At 40.9% G+C, this 19,887-nt stretch overlaps 1 protein-coding gene across 4 annotated transcripts; it reads left to right on the top strand.

Annotated features, from left to right (window-relative positions):
* Positions 1–1,179: 1,179 nt before the first annotated feature.
* LOC137880647 (V-set domain-containing T-cell activation inhibitor 1-like) lies at positions 1,180–18,585 on the top strand. 4 transcript variants are annotated; one of them, XM_068722130.1, is made up of 7 exons: positions 1,180–1,410; positions 6,538–6,879; positions 9,810–9,845; positions 11,275–11,553; positions 12,513–12,641; positions 13,360–13,515; positions 16,840–18,585. In XM_068722130.1, the coding sequence occupies exons 2-6, from the start codon at positions 6,546–6,548 to the stop codon at positions 13,494–13,496; spliced, it is 915 nt and encodes a 304-aa protein (XP_068578231.1). In that variant the 5' UTR covers positions 1,180–1,410; positions 6,538–6,545; the 3' UTR covers positions 13,497–13,515; positions 16,840–18,585. The 4 variants fall into 4 exon arrangements, with proteins under 4 accessions (XP_068578231.1, XP_068578230.1, XP_068578227.1 ...); XM_068722129.1 differs by having other exon boundaries at positions 1,180–1,416; XM_068722126.1 differs by having other exon boundaries at positions 1,180–1,988.
* Positions 18,586–19,887: the final 1,302 nt, after the last annotated feature.

Raw genomic sequence — 19,887 nt, 5'->3', positions numbered from 1 at the left:
GAATAATCTAAAGAGTGGAATGTAATGGGAAAAAATATATTCTTCTATCATGAAATGTTTTAAAAGATGTACAACTGAGAGGTAAGGTGAGGAACACAAACACTGACATAACACAGCAGTCCTATAGAAGTAGTTCATCAGTTTTATTGAACACAGCGTCGTGTTTCTCAAGGCTGGTCACACATTCCCACTTCAGAGAGAGGAAGTGAAGACACAGTGTCTGACAAGTTGAAGACAGACCATAAAAAACCATCACTGATTCCCAGTAAACACACCTGGCATGTGTTCACATAAGAACGATAGCCAGGGCACAGATCTAACACATCTACTCCTTGTCTATGATTATCTCAGGGCCTGAACTCATGTGTGCATAACATGGTTTGGTATCTTGTACGATGTTGAACTTTTCTCCACAGACACTGACTGAGGCGGCTGTGGTGCATCTTTCCCTTGCAAGCAAAATAAAATAGAAGAGGACAACTCTGAGTCATTTGAAGACTTCATTATTTTCTTTGAATCTGTGAACAAAACTCTTCTCCCGATTTATAATGAGAAGTTTTTCCAAAACAAGATGACGTCACAGTTCTAAACGTTCTAAATGAGTCCAGTTGTACTTCCTGTTGCGGTCTTTTATATGTATACTCTGGTATCAGCTGTGAATACTTTTAGGAAGCCAAATATAAATGAGAGATCAGCTGACCGAAAGTGAACTCGAACCGAGACGTGGCCTTACTACGTCATTCTAAACCTGCCTTCAAAATAAAACTCAAAGACCTTCAAAGTGACTACATTTGGTATATTCAGTGATCACATATGCTGAATTACATTTATGATAATGTCTGCATTCATTTATTATCATAGAGTAGTCCGCCTTTATGTTCTATATTAATCAATGAAAAATGAACTATTGCACTCCCAAATCATCCAGAATTACTTTTTAACTACTGATATTTTTTCTTTGTGTTGAAAGCAATGTGTGTTGTTGGCACTACAATATATGTATATATATATATATATATAGAGAGAGAGAGAGAGAGAGAGAGAGAGAGAGAGAGAGAGAGAGAGAGAGAGAGAGAGAGAGAGAGAGAGAGACTGTAGATTCCACTGAGGCCTTTATTCTGAAAATGTCTTTTAGCTCGTGGGAGTGCTGCACACCCTGAAGTATGTATAGACGTGGCTTTGTTCCTGTATCAGTTTGGAAGTATAAGAGAGGTGGAATGAGAGATGTCTTCGGTAGATGTGTTCCTGGAGGAACACGGAGCAGATGGATCAGGGTTCGATACCCGATGGACACAGAGAGTCTTAAAGAAGCTTCAGCTCGGCCTCAAACACGGAGGTTCGGGTTCTATCAGGGTCAAAGAACTGAAACACGACCTTCAGCTGAAAGAGGAACATAGACGATCAGAGGCTGTAAGAGTAAGGTCTTTACACTATCACGTGTTGTATGTTATGTGACGAAAGATGGATATATTCAGGACACGGTCCGTAAATATTATGAGATGTTCAGAGGACGGATATAAGAACCCGATCCTGATGATTCATAGAAAATGCTGTGGGAGGCAGCAACGCACTAAAGCCGCTCATAGTCTACCGGAAACAACGAAGAAGAAGGAGGAGGAGGAGGAGGAGCAGAAGGGGCAGAAACGGGGCAGAAGGGTCAGCGGAAGGAGTAATATAGTTCGAAATAGTAGTAGGAGTCGGAGTAGTATAGTAGTAGTCTGAGTAGTAACGTTATAGTACTAGTCTGGGTCAGATATTTAGCAGAAATAACTTTGGGCAACAAACTCCCCAGCTCACTAGCTGTGAACTAACTGTTAGCAAAGATGCTACTGCACGAAGTGTCTCTGTGTTAGCCTCGGTAGCTGCTCTCCTCTCGTGTCTCTGGGACGATCGGCTTCGTGTTAAACGTCGGATGTCTTCTCCACACGTTCTGTCTGTGGTCTTCTGTCTGTTGACATGCTCTGGATTAACCCACGGACTCGATCACGGTACGTAAACCAATGCTCACTACGTAGTGTATCGATGCTAAGCTAAGCTTGAGATAGTCTGTGTCTGTCCACGCTAGCGTTAGCTCGCGTAATGTTAATGTAGTAGCTTAATGTTTAGCTAAAGGTCATCAGCACAGTATTATTGTATCATTATTACAGATCCATGAAAACACCGGATCGGTCTGCTAGGCCTAGGTGGGGAGATGGTGCGGTTTTATATGCGCCCGGGACGTTTGTGTAGACCTGATCAAGAATGTTCTCGCCTCTGGTTGGAAGTCTTACATTTCTGTGCAGTTTGGACATGATAGTCTTTACGTCCGTGTGATTTTAAAGTCTCCTGCTATGATCACAGCTCAGCTGGCTGGTGATGGCGTCGTGCAGCACTCAAGGGCTAACTTAGCGTTAGCATTGGGACCAATCTCTAAACCAACAAGAATCCTGAGATTCATTTCTAATGTTGAGCAGTTCTGCCCGTCCATACGTGTACCAAGTGTTTGAACCAGTACACTTAACATACACAAATAAACAAAACGCTACTGTTCAACCGAGAGCACCGAGCCGCCATCTTGGATTTTTGCTATCTGCGCACTGAGATCCATGCTGAGAACACTTTGTTTTTAGGGTTGGAGCATAATGCTCTGATGATGGTCTCTCAGGCTACATCCATACTACGAAAACGATCTCCGTCCACACGGCGTTTCAGCCATCGTTTCCCAAATGATCTCCGTCCATATTACACGCCTGAAAACGAATATCACGTGACTCTTCACGTACACTGGGCACGCGCCGATGTAAACAGGAAGTAGATTGCCGTATTTTGTAACTAAGCAACCAGAGTAATAAAGTAGTCTTTAATGATCGTAAGTACGTGTTTGATACTTAAGATCTTCTCTCAAATCTTCCTCTATAAACTCAAACAGATACAGTTCGTGGAAAGTTTCATACGTTTTATTTATTTTTCAGACTTAACGTTAGTTACAGCGCTGCGTCTCTCTCTCTCTCTCTCTCTCTCTCTCTCTCTCTCTCTCTCTCTCTCTCTCTCTCTCTCTCTCTTATATTTATATATATATATTTATATTTATATATATATATATATATATATATATATATATATATATATATATATATATATATATATATATATATTTGTCTTATTTTAACTGTGCTACAGAGTTCTTCTACGTGACACATGTTTGAACAAAACAGGCTCCAAAGACGTTTATGTGTTTTTTTTTACCAACTTTATTATTTCAAAGGAAGAGCAACGCGCTCTCTTCCTGTTTCAACACAAACAACACGCGACGTTTCAAACTCGAGTGGACTCGTTTTCTCCAAAGACTCTCCAACGTGGAATCCGGTCTGTTTTGACCAAAGACTGTAAATGAGAAGGTTTGACACCGTAATGCAAAACTAATCAATGCGGCATTCACGAGGACAGCTACGTGTTCTCTGACTATTTACAACAGCTGCCGTAACTATGACAACAACAGACGCTTTCGGCTGAAGGTCGCCAGTTAACAGGGTCCCGAGTTAAACCGTAACACCGGCGTAGTGCGGACGCTCAGTGTGACCGGAGCAAAACATATGCGTTACCAAATAGAAACGGAGTCGTGTGGATGTAGTCTCAGACCAAAAGCTAAATATAGATTTAAGTGTGCAGATATCTATTGTTGGTATGATTCCAGAAATACGATGTAATATGTATATTAGTGGTGTAACCGATCACGGATCGATTTATTTTTTATTTTTTACAGTTTAATCATCATAGTGTGTAATAACGTGTTACTGCTGCTGTTCCTTTTTAACCTTCCCGTTATGTTCCGGGTCAAATTGACCCGTTTCAAAGTTTGAAAATCTATATAAAATATTTTGAAGTACTTTTTCTGTATGAAACTTCTTCTGCTTGCCTTAATTAGTGTAATCAACGTTTATACATTTAAAAAAAAAAAAAAAATCTCATGCATTTGCAAACCACCCCCTGCAGGTTTATATAACAGAGATGATGTTCAGGTCAATTTGACCCGCCAGTGAAAATGGAAACTATAAGGGGTCAGAAGTGTCAAGTTTAGACCATTTCTTTATTTGAAAACGTGAGACAAAGTATTTCTTACTCCCTCCCACCATATTTCACCCCATTTCACACACACACACACACACACACACACACACACACACACACACACACACACACACACACACCCCTCGTTCATTAAGCTCATCTCTTGTTCATTTTTGTAAATGTCTGTTTAACACTATAAATGAACATAAATTAAGTTTACTTTCAATACAAATCCTTATGACTCATTTGACTTGGTTTTGAGTGAGTGGGTCAATATGACCCTGAACAGCAGAGGTGTCTCATCTCTATTTATCTACATCACCCCATGACAAAAAGAAAGTTTCAAAATGTACAAAAAAAATTGAAATAAATACGTGTTATGGTAGACTAATGTAATTTATATCTAGGTTTTTCCAAAGTACCTAAAAAAATGTTTGAACATATATTTTTCATGAAAATGAGTGAGTTATCCTGATTGAACTATGATCTATGGAGGGGTGAATAACTCCATTCCACTAAATACTGATTGAATTGTTGTAATGGAGTTGGTGATGAGGTACAAACTATATTAATTAGGATTTTTTTGGTTTCTGGCCACTTTTGGATGATTAAACATGCACCGCGAACATCATGGCTGTACCAAAAAAAACCGAACATAACAGGTTAAGTAACAAGTCCCCGAATATCAATGCAGAGTGTCAGTGAACAGATATGAAGCAGTAGTGTGTTCACGTGAACTGAGCAGGTTAAAAGCATCTAACGGTGAAAGTCATGGAGGAGAGGAGGAACTTGAGAAGCTCCCGGCGTCATTTAAGTAGCAAGTTTTGGAGCATTTTGTCTTCCCTGTGGACAAATTATCTAAGGCATCCCCTGTTTCCATCAACATACCTCATGTTGCACTTAAACTTAACAGAATTGAGTATTCTTGAATGTATTATTTGTTAATTACGGTATTAAGCACGGTATGGAAACCAGTAGGTTTGAAAACCAGTAGGGGGTGTAACACCGGTATTTAACCTGATGTTGCGTTCACACCAACCGCGGCGTGAATAATTTGCGCAAGTAGATTACATACAAAGTCTATGCACAGACGAGATGAGACTGGAGTGACGTGAATTGGCGATGGCAAATTCGCATCAATCGCGCAAGTTGAACTTTTTCAACTTCACCGAAAAGATTGCGCGACGCTGCGGCGCAATAGCCTGTCAGCGTTGAGATGTTCCACCTGTCATCACTGCCGTTGTTGATTAAGGAAACAAATACTGTAGCTGTCTTGTGTTCACCCGGAGCTCTACGATACCTCATATTAGTAGAGACCAAACTATGTGTGTATGTACAAACAATGAATAGACGCTGTCGTATTTACGTCTAGATGACGTTATGTTGAGTGTTGATGGAGCTTCTACAATGTTAGCATAGCATCGATCAATCCGAGCTCCATATAGGAACTACTTCTCTATCACACAGCACACAGAAACCTGACTGGCGAACTCAGATTTGGCCAGCCGCGGTTCTGGTCTTTTAACAAATTTTTTTAGTTAAAAGTTTCAGTTCCCAACCTTATTCACGGTGATGATCTAACACAACACTATTGCAGCAGTATGGAACACAACAGTTTTCAAACAGCACTAACATAACTCGGCTGTCCGTAAACACACATACGAACACGTTATAACAATACAGTAAACTGTGACCTAACTCTGCCCAGACACCAAGCCTCTTACTGTGAGACGACTTCGCAGCGGTCGATGTGGTTCTTCGAGTTTCTTGGTTAAATTCGAAGTCCGGAGCTTTAAGCTGCACGGCGACAAACCCTCGGTATTGCTGCGGGGTTCCTTGGAAGTTAAGGGGATTCTCATCGCTATGACCATCAAAATGTCGACATTAACGAGGAGAGAACGGGGCATGGACGTTATCTGTTCTCTTCTTCAGGATCCAAAAAAACCAAGATCGTCTATTGTTCGTCCAGCGAAGTTAAGACTATGACCTAGGGTTTTCTTCAAAAGCCACAACGTTGTGCGCCTCCTTCCACCAACTTGAGTCGGACAGGACGGCGGCGCGTTGGAGGTGATGCTGTTTTTTATAGATGCCGTAGTGCAGGAAATCCTCTACGGTGACTATGGCCCTCGTCCAATGAGATCTCAGTGTTGAGTTTGGATAAAAACACTTATACACTTAGGTGAGACATAATGTATCAGAGAGCTTGGTGTGATCTTAACTCAAATCAGACTGCTGACTAGTCTGCAGGCCCAACTTCTGTGCTCCCTTTGTTCAGACCACATGGCAAAGCCCAATCACCGTTTTTTTAACGGAAACGTAGTAGTGTGGATGTAGCCTGAAAATCTGCTTATTAGCACCTCTAAAGCTCACCAATTATTTTGTTTCATTGCTTTGTGACATTTATTTTGACCTGTATTCACCTGTAGTGTCTCCTCTTAACCTGACTTTCTCTATTTAAACCTAATGATTCTAACATGCTTTGTCTTTCAGGCGTCAGAATGGTTGTTGAGGACGGGAGTGATGTGATCTTACCTTGTTCTCTCAGCAACAAGCAGGACATCACAGCAGCTGCCTTTCACTGGAAGAAAGAAGCTCAGAAAGATCAACGTCAGAAGGAGGTTTTCTTTTATGATGCAGCGACTCATTACAACAACGGTCATGATGGTCAGAGTGAAGAGTTCAAAGGACGAGTCTCACATTTTGAAGATCAACTGAATCACGGCAATGCCTCCATAATCATCAGAAATACCAAGATGGCTGACAGTGGAAATTACATCTGTGTTTTTCCACAACTTCAGCCACGTCAAACCTTCTACATTGAGCTTGTTGTTGGTGAGTACTTTAATTAAACCGTTAATCTTAAATTTACTTTTGGTATCTCCAGCTGTCACTTATTCTGCGGCTCACTGGCAGGAAAGTGAAGCGTGATGGCAACACCTGAACAAACAAAATCCTCCAAAGTTGGGGATCATTTCACTCTCAACCATTATTTTATTGAGTATTCTACTGATTATTACATTGATTATTCGAGTAATCGGATAAAGAAGAAGTTTGCTTTATTAAGGAGCAATAGCAAATGTACAGAAGAGAAAATAAAACAAAACAACTAGTTGGTTTTCTTTTTAGAAGAATCAACATTTCTATTGCTTAAATAGCACACAATAATATTATCTGTCAAAACTAAACCCATCTAGTGGATTTAAGTTCCACTTTCTGGGTTTCAAGGCTCCAGAATAACTTTTTACTCCACCATCCTGAAGTTGTTGTCAACGTCAAAGACTCTAAATGTTATCTCTGTACCTTTTTGATGTCCTCTATAGTGGTTGATGGCATAAAAATGGTTGAAATACTTTGATCTTGTCATCGACAGTTTTAATGATGTATTATAAGTTGCTTAGAGCCAGTGTTAGGAAGTCTAAAGAAGCCTGGATGTAAAGAATTTGGATTTAAAGTAATTAAATTACATTACATTACAGTCATTTAGCAGACGCTTTTATCCAAAGCGACTTACAATAAGTGCATTCAACATTGGTAATCAAAAGAACTACTAGTCACCATAAGTCATAAGTACATTTCCTTTTCCAAACAAGCATCTAAGAGCATGAAGCAGAGCATAACTCGGAGCCAAAGTACAGTGCAGAAACAAGAAAAACGGTTAGTGCTATAAGTAATACGAATACAATAAGTGCAACAAGCTAGTATGAAAAAAATAAGTGCTAAGTGGAAGGCTCAGGGTAGCACTTCCTGAAGAGGTGGGTTTTCAGCCTGCGCCGAAAGATGGGCAGCGACTCCGCTGTCCTGACGTCAGTGGGAAGTTCATTCCACCACTGTGGGGCCAGGACAGAAAACAGCCGTGACCGGGTCGATCGGCCACCAAGACCTCTGAGTGACGGGGCGACCGATCGCCCCGAGGCAGCAGAGCGAAGTGGTCGGGCGGGGGTGTGAGGCTTGACCGTGGCCTGGAGATAGGAAGGAGCTGTTCCTTTCACTGCCCTGTATTCTAGCACCAGAGTCTTAAACTGGATGCGAGCTCTTACAGGTAGCCAGTGTAGAGAACAGAGAAAGGAAGTTGTGTGGGAGAACTTGGGGCGATTGAACACCAGGCGAGCTGCGGCTTTCTGGACAAGCTCCAGAGGTCTGATGGCCAACGCGGGGCTCCGGCGAGTAGAGAGTTGCAGTAGTCCAGGCGGGAGATGACAAGAGCCTGGATGAGAACCTGCTCCGTCTCGTCAGTCAGGAAGGGACGAATCCTCCTGATGTTGTAGAGCAGGAATCTGCAGGAGCGTGTAACGGATGAAATGTTTGCCGAGAATGACAGTTGGTCATCCAGGGTCACACCCAGGTTCCTCGCAGTCCGAGTTGGCGTCACCACGGTATCATCAATGGTGATGGACAGGTCCCGGTGCGGGCAACCCTTCCCCGGGAGGAACAGTAGCTCAGTTTTGTCTAGGTTGAGCTTGAGGTGGTGTGTCGTCATCCACTTCGAGATGTCAGCCAAACACGCAGCGATGCGCGTCTCCACTTGGGTGTCACCGGGGGGAAATGACACCCCCGTAGTCAGCATGCGTGGTTCCGACACGGCCCCCCTCCAGGTCACCTGGTAGGATCGACCCGTCAGGTAGGATGCAAACAGGGAGAGTGCAGAGCCTGAGACGCCCATCCCCTCGAGGGATGAGAGGAGGATTTGATGGTTCACAGTGTCAAACGCCGCAGACAAGTCCAGGAGAATCAGGACAGAGGAGAGAGAGTTAGCTCTCGCGGCGTGAAGCGACTCTGTCACCGCAAGGAGGGCCGTCTCTGTCAAGTGACCCACTTTGAACCCGGACTGGTGAGGGTCCAAAAAGCTGTTTTGGTGGAGATAGGAAGACAGTTGGTTAAAGACAGCACGTTGAAGTGTTTTGGATAGAAAGAGTAGAAGAGAAACCGGTCTGAAGTTCTTGACATCAGAGGGGTCAAGTGATGGTTTCTTCAGAAGGGAGGTGACTCTGGCGGTCTTGAAGGTAATTGAGTTTCAGTCCTACTCTTAACATCCAATCCACACTGTGTTAAAGCTGCATTCTCTCTAGTGTCCATCAGGGGGCGACTCCTCTGGTTGTATAGAAGTCTAGTCTAAAATGACTCTACTTCTCTCTTGATTTATTCCCTCAGTAAACATTGTAAACATGAGTTTATGGTCTCAATCTCTAGTTTCAAGTCTTCTTCAATACAGCATGATGTTCATTTAGTACATTATGGTCCATTTAGAGTCAAACAGACCATAAAGCAGGGGATGATTTAGGGGCGGGGCTACACCGTGATTGACAGGTCTCTACCAGAGACGTATACGTCACTCCTCAGTCCTAATATGGTCACTTCCTGTTCACTGGTTGCATAAAAACAAGATTGCGACGGCCAAATCACTGAATTGGAGAACTTGAATAAATCCAGTAGTTTGAAGGAGATGTTTTCACATGAATATAAAATAGAGATTAGAGATGAATTATGAGCTGTTTAACTTCCGAACACGAGCTGTAAGAGATTATAATACATCATTAAAACTAATAATGAATTTTTTTTTTTAATTTAGTGTTTTTATGTAAATCGCCACCATAGAAGACTTAAATTAAAAGGATAAATAATAATATTATTTGATGGCTGACTTCAGAGCGGTTCAATAGTCTGGAGTCTTGTAGACCAGCTGCTACAACAAAACAAAGATTAAAAAACGACGTATCGGCCAATATGGATCATCAACGATCATGAATATCCTGTTTGTCTTTCAGAGCTCTCCGTTAAGGACCGGTCAGGAGAAATCTCAGGTGAGCGGTGACGTCACTGATGATCATGTGTGAAGTGTGAGCTGTAGACCTCAGTCTCATTCAGATCTTCTCATACAGTACCTCCATGTTCTCTATTGTTTGATCGGTCACATTTGAAGCTTCTATTCTTCCAAAAATCTGGTCATTAATCACCACTGACACTGAATACCCAGAACCCCTGGAGAGTAAATATAATAAATACATAACTTTTAAACGGTGATCTATCTTAAAAGACAGACGAGGTGAGATTTTGATGTCACTGATTTCTACGTCTTCGATGTTTAAAGGACGTAGTGTTCAAGGGAAGGTGTTTTGAGTAATAATATTAATAGTAATGGAGTCGCTCACACTGCTCAGTGACGTCATCAATCACAATGATTTTCTCCTGATCTGTCTTTTAAGGTCAGACTCTGACTGGAACAGTACAAAAGAATGTTTGTGAAGATGTGAAGGAGATTTAAAGACCTCTTAATCTGGGATCGTTTGTTTATTCACTTCATGGTGGAGACCCACTGTGTTGGGATCTGTCAGGAGCGTGTTTGGTTATCAGCAAATATGAAAAAACTAAATTATTGACATTAAATACAATTATTAATATCCATAAAATTAACAAATGTTACTAACAACGAGGCACCACCCTGAGATCAGGGACCAATAACCAAACTATAAACTAAGTCTTCTAATTAGTATTCATTCACAATGTCAAAAGTCAAAGTACTATTCCACTTTCAGAGTGAACAGTGAAGGTTTGAGTATGAGCACAGACCACATATCCAGCTATTATCATAATACACATGCACAAAGTAATCACCGCCGCAGTAAAATACAGAAACTGTTACTTTATCAAACAGAAATCCGACTGGTGAACTTAGATTTGGCCAGTCACAGTTATGGTTTTTGATGAAGCCACAATTACCAACTTCACTCGCGGTGATGATCAAACATAACACTATTGCAGCAGTATGGAACACAACAGTAGTTTCTTCACAGCTTTAACGGAACTCGGCGGTCCGTAAACACAAACACATTAACGATACAGTAAACTTAAAACAAAACAAACAAGGTAATAAACACACTATGACCTAACTCTGCCCAGACACAAGCCTCTTACTCTGAGACAACTTTGTGGAGGTTGATGTGGTTCTTCTGGTTTCTGGGTTAAACTCGGGTCCGGAGCTTCAAAAGCTGCACGGTGATAAACAACACATATTTGTTTCACACCTTTTATTATTTCAAGATTGGCTGGAAATTCATTGATATAATTTTCAGTCACATTTTTAGAGCCTTTTTAACTGAAACCTTTTTTACGGTCTCTATTGTGACCGATGGATTAAATGAGTTAAGACTTCTTATTTCTCTGTTCTTCACTCTCTTAATCATAATTTCTACAGTTGTCCTTAATAATCTTTAGTTAATTCTGTGTTCACAGGTGCAGCTCCACAGCCATACATCTGGACTCTTCATGACACAAAGTACTGGTCACTGTTACAGTGTGAGGTTCGCCTTGCTTTTCCAAAACCTGAAGTAGAATGGCAGGACGGTGCTGGAAACAAACTTCCTGCTGAGGAACCACAGGTCTCAAAGAGAGGAGGCAGCTATGACATCACTCTGAAGAGCACTGTGAACAAGACGGACCTCTATCACTGTGTAGTCGAGCAGGAAGACATCAAGCACAGAGTTACTTCTAATGTCTCTGTGCACATCAGTGGTGAGACTTCATTGTTGTTCTTCATGTTTTATTAGTTTTCAAAGGAGTTTTCTTTAGACATCTTTAATCGTTGCTTTTTATTTGGTTCAGAGTGAGAATTTTACTTCTTTTTCTCTCTGAAAGTTAAGACTCTCCAGACAAAAACATAGTTCTTCACCAGCTGGTTAGATCTTCCATAACACGTCTTCTTTCAGACATGTGGAAAGAAAACGTTTATTTTACTATACTACTACTACTACTACTACTACTACCCTATTTGTGTCTGTAGATTTCTACTAAATTCACAAAAAAGAATTTTGATCCTGGCTTTATCCAATGTTCAGATATATGTTCTGGAAATGAATATTGAATATTTAATATTAGCTCATATTTAGATATGACAATGGCCATTTACATATTCCAACACATTTTAGTAAACTTGTAATAAGAAGAAATAATGTCCTAATGTAAATGAATCCACTAGGTCTCAACTGGTCTAGATTTAGACAGGAAACAGGAAGTTGTATCGGTCAGGACTATAATTTCCCACAAACTTTTTGTTTCCGTTTGAGTTCATAGAGGAAGATCTTAAGTATCAAGCACAAACTTTTATTATTAAAGAGTTCTAAAATACTACCGTTACCAGCATGTCCAGTGATTAGTCGTTTTCAGGCGTGTTAATATGGATAGAAACCATTTAAAAACAATGCTGAATCACCCGTGTGGACGTCCTGTAGTAGTGTGGATGTAGCCTGAAAATCTGCTCATCAGCTCCTCTAAAGCTCTCCAACTATTCTGTCTCATTGTTTGATCTCTACTCAAACTACTCTACTTCTGAGGTCTTTGTGTACATCAGTGGTGAGACTTCATTGTTGTTGTTGTTCATGTCTTATTAGATTCAAATGTGTAATTGATGTTTTGTGTCGCTTGTGTGCTGAACATGAGATGCAGTTACATTTTCTTTTTGTGATGTGTTTCAGAGAAAGTGGTTGAAGACTCATCAACCAAAGTGGCCATCGGATGGTTGGCTTTAGTGTTTGTTTTAGGAGTTTTCAGTGATCAAGCTCTGCTTGTTTTAAGGAATTGGATCACAAAACGCCACAAGAACAGTAAGTTTATATCAAATATTCTATCAGTGTGTCCATAATGTGCAGACATCAACACAACAGATGCTCTGATACAACTAGTGTGTCGACTCAATGCTTCTGGTGATGCTGCTAATTTTTCAGGTCTGAATATCTGTCAGAATATAACAGCTAAAATACTGGCAACAACTAACAAACTATTTAATGATGTTTTATTGTTGGAGAACATAAGTTTGTCTTAGTTTTAAGAGTCCAATAGCTTAATTTGATGGAACAGTAGGTTTTAATGAGATGTTAATCATAATTCTGTAGATGATGAGATGGTCATATATGTTTGAACATGATTAATTTAGCTTTTATCTAAAGAGACTTACAATAAGTGAATTCATCCACAACAGTCAGTAGAAGCTCAACATTGCAGAATGCAGGTGCATCAGACAGAGAAGATCTTTTTCATGTCGTAGTTTATAGATGGCCGTGGTTCAGTGTGAACAGATGTAGAGTTTCTGCTGTTCTACAATCAGACTAAAGCATTAGTGAACCAACACAGCAGTCAAGCAGAGAACTTTGAAACATGAATATACTAACGTATGAAAGTAAGTTCCCCGAGAAGTCATCTGTCCACGTTTTCACCGGTTTAACATGAATGTTTGGTGGAGAAACAAATGACTTCATCATCAACTGATATCCACTAGTACCTGTGTAACTTTATGTAACGTATTCACTCACTTCTGTGTTGCAGGTCGTTGTCGGCAGGAAAATGGTTCAGATGATGAGGAAACCGGTCCCATTCAGATGAAAAACGGTTCGGTTCACCTGGAAATGGTTTCATGTGAAGATCCTTCAGTTCTGCTACCTCAGTCAACAGAGGCTTCATAGCTCTACTTCTGTTATAAAGGTGTGTGTGTGTGTCTACTTGTACTTTTATCTTTGTGAAAACCAATTAGAGTTTCTTGAGTGAGGACACTTTGGCTGGTCCTCACCTTCTGTCAGACCTCCAAAGGTCTGAGGTTCAGGTTAGAATTAGGTTCAGGTTCAAAGAAAGTAGTTAATTTAGAAAAACATCAGCAATGATCCATGTGGGGCTGATCACACCGAGACGAGTTGCAGCCGCTTCAAGCACAGTTTAGCAAAGAAAGGGCTGCGTGCGCAACGATCATGTGATTAATGGAAAATGTATAATCAGAATCAGAACCATTTATTGCCATGGAATGTTGGACAGACAAGGAATTTGACATCATAAATATCCACTAGTACCTGTTTGAAAGCAGACTTTTAAAAGATACAAAAATGTATTTTTGTGTGGACCACCAAAATACTTTATACTATTAAAGTTAACTTGGTGTAACATATACACTCAGCAAGGAAAAGGTTGGCTTAACCAGGAGTCTGCTATCTCAGTCAGCAGAGGCTTCATAGCTCTTTGTAGACTGTCTACTTATGCATTTATCTTTGTGAGAACCAATTTGAGTTTCTTGCTGTACTGTACGGTGGTGGCACCATTATGTCTTGTAAATGTTTATTTGTGACAGTATTAACTGTGTAAGTTTAGCTAGCTAGCAGCTAATGCAAGACTCCCGACCACCATTGTAGTAGTAGTAGGAGCGTGGGGCGGCAGCCGTGGTAAAGAGCCCTCATGTGAGGGAGCCCCAGTCGCTCATATCATTGTTTCATTACGACTGTTAGTATTAAATATGGTGTAGCGGTGCACAGAATGATGTCACACAGGCTCAATCTGGTGCTACACATTTAATGAAAATGAAATACAAAAACATTACATTACCTTTACATTAGTCATTCAGCAGACGCTTTTATCCAAAGCGACTTACAATAAGTATATTCAACTACTAGTCACCAGAAGTCATAAGTGCATCTCCTTTTTTTAAACAAGCATCTAAGAGCATAAACTACAGCGCAGAAACAAACTAATACGAATACAATAAGTGCTGAGTGGAAGGCTCAGGGTAGTACTTCTTGACGAGGTGACTTTTCAGAAAACAGCCGTGACCGGGTCGATCGGCCGCCAGGAGGCAGCAGAGTGAAGTGGTCGGGCGGGGGTGTAAGGCTTGACCATGGCCTGGAGATAGGAAGGAGCTGTTCTTTGAACCGCCATGTATTCTAGCGCCAGAGTCTTAAACTGGTTGTGAGCTCTTACCGGGAGCCAGTTTAGAGAATGGAGAAAGGAAGTTGAGTGGGAGAACTTGGACACCAGACGAGCTGCAGCTTTCTGGACAAGCTCCAGAGGTCTGATGGCCGACGCCGGGGCTCTGGCAAGTAGTGAGTTGCAGTAGTCCAGGCGGGAGATGACAAGAGCCTGGATGAGAACCTGCGCCGTCTCGTCAGTGAGGAAGGGACGAATCCTCCTGATGTTGTAGAGCAGGAATCTGCAGGAGCGTGTAACGGATGAAATGTTTGCTGAGAACAATAGTTGGTCGTTCAGGTTCACACCCAGATTCCTTGCAGTTGGCCTTTACCACGGTATCATCAATGGTGATGGACAGGTCTCAGTGCAGGCAACCCTTCCCTGGGAGGAACAGTAGCTCTGTTGTGTCCAGGTTGAGCTTGAGGTGGTGTGTCGTCATCCACTTCGAGATGTCAGCCAAGAAGCCAAGTTTGCCTTTTCTCCATTTACGCTCAGCCTCTCTTAGGCTCCGTCTATCAGTACGCACTGAGTCCGACAGCCACGGGGCAGGTGGAGTTGGGCGTGCAGGCCTGGAGGTGAAGGGACAGAGTTTGTCCAAAGAAGAAGTAAGGGTGGAGAGGAGAAGATCAGTAGCAGTATCAGGGGATAGGAGAGAGAAGGATTCAGGGTCAGAGAGAGCCGAGGTAACAGAAGAGGAAAGATCAGCAGGGGAGAGGGAGCAGAGATGACTCCGGATAGAAACCATGTGGGTAGGTGGAGGAAGTGAAGGGGCAGAGGATAGGGAGTAGGACATGAAATAGTGGTCAGAGAGCTGGAGGAGAGTGACAGAGAGGTTAGCAGTAGAACAGTGCCTAGTGAAGATAAGGTCCAGCTGGTTGCCGGCCTTGTGGGTAGGAGGAGAAGAAGAGTGGTAAAGGTCAAAGGAGGAGAAGAAGGAAAGAAGAGGTTCAAGCTTATCGGTCTGGATGTTGAAGTCACCGAGCAGGATGAGCGCCGAGCCGTCGTCATGGAAGTGCGAGACTAATGTGTCGAGCTCCTCCAGGAACTCACCAAGAGGCCCTGGTGGGCGATACACAACAGCAATGGTGAGCTTGGCTGGATAAGTGACAGTAAGAGCATGAAATTCGAAAGAGGACGGGGAGAACTGAGGAACAGAGACAAGAGAGTATTTCCATTTTGGGGAAATTAGCAGGCCAGTACCACCACCCCGCCTCGCAGCTCTGGGAGTGTGAGAGAAAGAGTACACATCTGACAGAGCTGCGGGATGGGTGATGTTTTCTGGTGTGATCCAGGTCTCAGTTAGAGCAAGAAAGTTAAGGGAGAGCAAGGAAGCGTAGCCTGAGATGAACTCAGCTTTTGGTACTGCCGACTGGCAATTCCAGAGCCCCCACCCCACCACCACTTGCTCGCCATGACCTGAGAGAGTAGGATGGATGAGGTTAGTGGGGTCACGGCACATGGGAGTGACCCAATGTCTACGGACAGAAATAGGATGCAAACACATGGTACTCAATATAAACAGATTACTGACCCGCAAGCATTTGCTCGAGAAGTCTTCGCTTGACGAAGTTTGTCTTGAAAAAGCCGCCCTGTTGCCTTCGTTTGCCCGACGCGTCCAACCACCAGCAGCGGTTAAGGACACCTACCTACTGATTGCTCATTGTCTGTCAGGAGTGCAAGCCACTCCCCTTTCACTTAACAGGGCAATTGACCGAGTGAAACTAAATCACACCTAGCTCACACAGACAGAAACTGCATAACACTGAAGCAGCCTAGGTGCAGCTAATAGCAACTTGTAAAAGCAAGAACAATATAGTTAGTCTATTCCAGCTGAGTCAAGTAGTTCAGTATCCCTCCAGAAGCCAAATACAATATGTGTTTAGGTCTACAGTCGCTCCACAGCGCTTTCTGCTTCTATCGTGTACACAGAGATTCTCATTCTCTAATTCACTGTTTCAACATATAACAAATAAAACAAATGCACAAAATGAACAGTTACACCTCCTCCAAAACTCTTTTACAGTAAGAAGTTGACTTTATGTGATGTAATGTTATTTTCTTTTATGTTTTTTGCTGCAGGTTCTTCTCCGGAGGAACTGAATGGAAACGATCCAGAGTCGTATAAAGATGATCTAGAGGGAGGGAGTGACTGATTGTATCAGATCTACTCCAACATTTAATAAGCCAAAGATACAAAGTTCCACCAGTTTCATGAAAATCACTCCGGTAGTTTCTCCGTTATCAAGCTGACAAAGAACTTGAAAAGAAAACAATAAATAAACAATAATATATATTTTTTAAAGTGATATAGGTTTGATAAAGACAATAACAGAAATAATGGCGGTATGAAAGCAGCAATAATCTGATCTTTATTATTCATTTCATATTTGACTCTTTAGTCACTTTAGTTTTGTTATGTCAGAAATAATAATCTGTCAATAATCTGTTGCTGCTGCAGGTCCTCAGTCAGCCACTAGATGGAGCTTTAAGAGTCACAAGTTGTATTCCTGCAGCAGTGTTTTAATACAGCATTAGTGTTGGGTACCGACAACCGGTGCCTACCGGACCGAAACACAACGCAGATTTCGGTGCTTCCTTTAAGTTAAAAAGTTTGAAGCTGTAGTTTGAAGCCAAGTGTTTTGTATTTATTTATATTTATGGTATACTTCAAACAGTTAATATATTGTTCAATTTGAAGAAAACAAATTGCCTTGGCAATAAAAAAAAAAAGCCTTTCTTTAATGCCGTCAATCGTCGTTTTGTGTTTTTGTTTTTTTAAAGTACTGTATTAGCACCGGTATCGGAAAAAAACAAACGATACCATCCCTATACAGGATACGACTGTTTTTAATAGGAAAGTGTTTATGAGGGATTTTTTAAACTGGGCAGAGATAAATCATGTGTTTGTATCAATTCCAAGTGTTTACTGCCAAAACGCTCAGGATCAAATGAAACCAAACAATGGCCTGAATAACCAGCAGCTCTCAGATCTGTCTTACATTCAGGTCTATCAAGTAACTTGTGCCTTAGAACGTCAGCAAAAACAAATGACAATAATGAAAAACGGTTGAGTCAGTATTTTTGGTTAAAGGTTGAGCATTAATAGTGTAAATAAGCTGTGACTGAGAAGAGATTGTTGTGCTGCTTATTGTAGCTCTTAACTGAAGGAACAAAGATTGTGATGCTCAAGAGAAGATGTAATAGCTGTAGTGTGAAAATTAATATAACTGAACTGAAATGTTACTTTTGTGTTTACTTGATTCTGATCTGAACGTCACATTTAGAGGTGGGGTGCTTCAGGTGGATTTTACTTCTTCTTCTGTTTCTCTTAGTGTCCTCTGGCCTTAATGCTCCTGCACTGACTGTAGAAACTTTAGTGTTTGTTTGTATGTTTCAAAAGAATATGTGTGTTTATACTTTTTAGTTCCACTGTATGTTTGTGTTTGACTGCCTTTGACTTAAGAATTATTCATGAAAAAAACGAAAAAAGATTTTTTATTTTATTTTTTTTATTTTTTTTGTGGCGGAAACGAGCTTCCATAGCTTCAGGCGTTGCTGAACAGAAGGGAACAAACATTAAGGAATGTGAATGTTGTGATTTCTTTCTGTCTATATAGAGGAAATGGATTACGACAGAAAGCTGCTGGCCTCTGTTTATGTACAAATGAAATGTTTTACTGTAAACTGGACCGTTTATTTCTAACAAACATTTCAGGAACCGTGAGGGAGCAACGCTCACTTCAGGTTCTTTGAGCTTCGTACTGATCCAGGATCAGAATGGGAATGTTTCATGTAAAATGAAGAAAAATAAAAACATATCCATCAGTCAGTGTTGAACTGTTTCTATTCACACATCAAAACTGTCACAACACACATTTTTAGTTTTCTTTCATTCAACTTATTAAAATAATATATAAAATAAAAACAAACACTTAGAATGAATTTATTCTCCTGAAGGTGAAATGTTTAACATTCCAGGTTGTTTCCTCGTATTAAAAACTTAAAGCAGTCAGAGATTATGGTTTATAAATGTTTCCATATTTCTACTGACTCTGTGTTTACAGTTCATGTTTCATAGGTTTCAGAAGTGGCAGAAAAAACTGATTTATTGACCAGCAGCCAAAAAACATTCTACTGATAATACTTCAGCTGATTTAAATAACCGTACACATCGTTATATTACAGATGTTTCATAACTCTGATAAGAAGAAGTGAATACTTTTAGAAAAACGTAGAAAGAGAGTTTGATGGAGGGATGATAATGTTAAATCATGAAAAATGAGAAGTTTAAACGACAGAAGTATTGATGAACTACAAAGAGCTCAAGATCAGGAAATCTTTCTCTAAAAGCAAAGCAGAGAAAATACATTTTGTATTAATGAGAGGCTACCATTTAAATCTTTTCAATAATATAATATTTTCAATACCAGCTAAACGAGTTTAAAGAAAGGAAACACAGATATGAAGATCAGTATCAGTAAAGAGGTGTTTTATTTGGGGAGAAATCAACCAAATGTGAAAAAAAGGTGGAACAGAGAAGAGAAAGGGAGATATTTATATCATATTCAAAAGAGAGTCAAAGGTACCAGGGAAGGAAGTAGGAAAAGGAGAGAGGAGACACTGTTGAATAGGTTCAGGTAGGTGTGAGGAGACGAGGAGTCAGTGGAGCTCTTGAGTTGTAGTGAGGATGAGATGATGAGGAATCATCTGAGGGATTAAAGCTCCATGAATACACATTAAAAGAAGTTTAATTCATTTAATTATTATTGTTTTGTTGGTTTGTTTTGTTTTGGGGTAAAGAGTGTTAGTCTGTTGTGTGATTCACACTCCAGCAGAAGGTGGCGGTAATGCTCCAACAAGATGGATGACAACCGACATAACACCAGTAGAAGAAGAACAACGACGACAACAAGAAAACGGGAGAAAAAAAGAAGAGTCAACTTTTAACTCGTCTGTTAGCATTTCTTCGTGACAACATGTCGGACTTTAAACTTCCCTTCACTCTCTCTCTTCTGTGTTTGTTCTTCTGTCTGCTGACTCTGTCTGGAATAACACTTGGACATGAAGGTAAGAAAGTTAATGTATTAATAGTAGTTGTAGTACTATTGATATATTAGTACTACATAT

The sequence above is a fragment of the Cebidichthys violaceus genome, unplaced genomic scaffold (genome assembly GCF_023349555.1).
Source record: "Cebidichthys violaceus isolate CVI_PGR_0920_01 unplaced genomic scaffold, fCebVio1.0.p SCAF_29, whole genome shotgun sequence".
NCBI classification, from domain to species: Eukaryota; Metazoa; Chordata; class Actinopteri; order Perciformes; family Stichaeidae; genus Cebidichthys; species Cebidichthys violaceus.
This window is presented reverse-complemented; position numbering and strand designations above follow the sequence as displayed.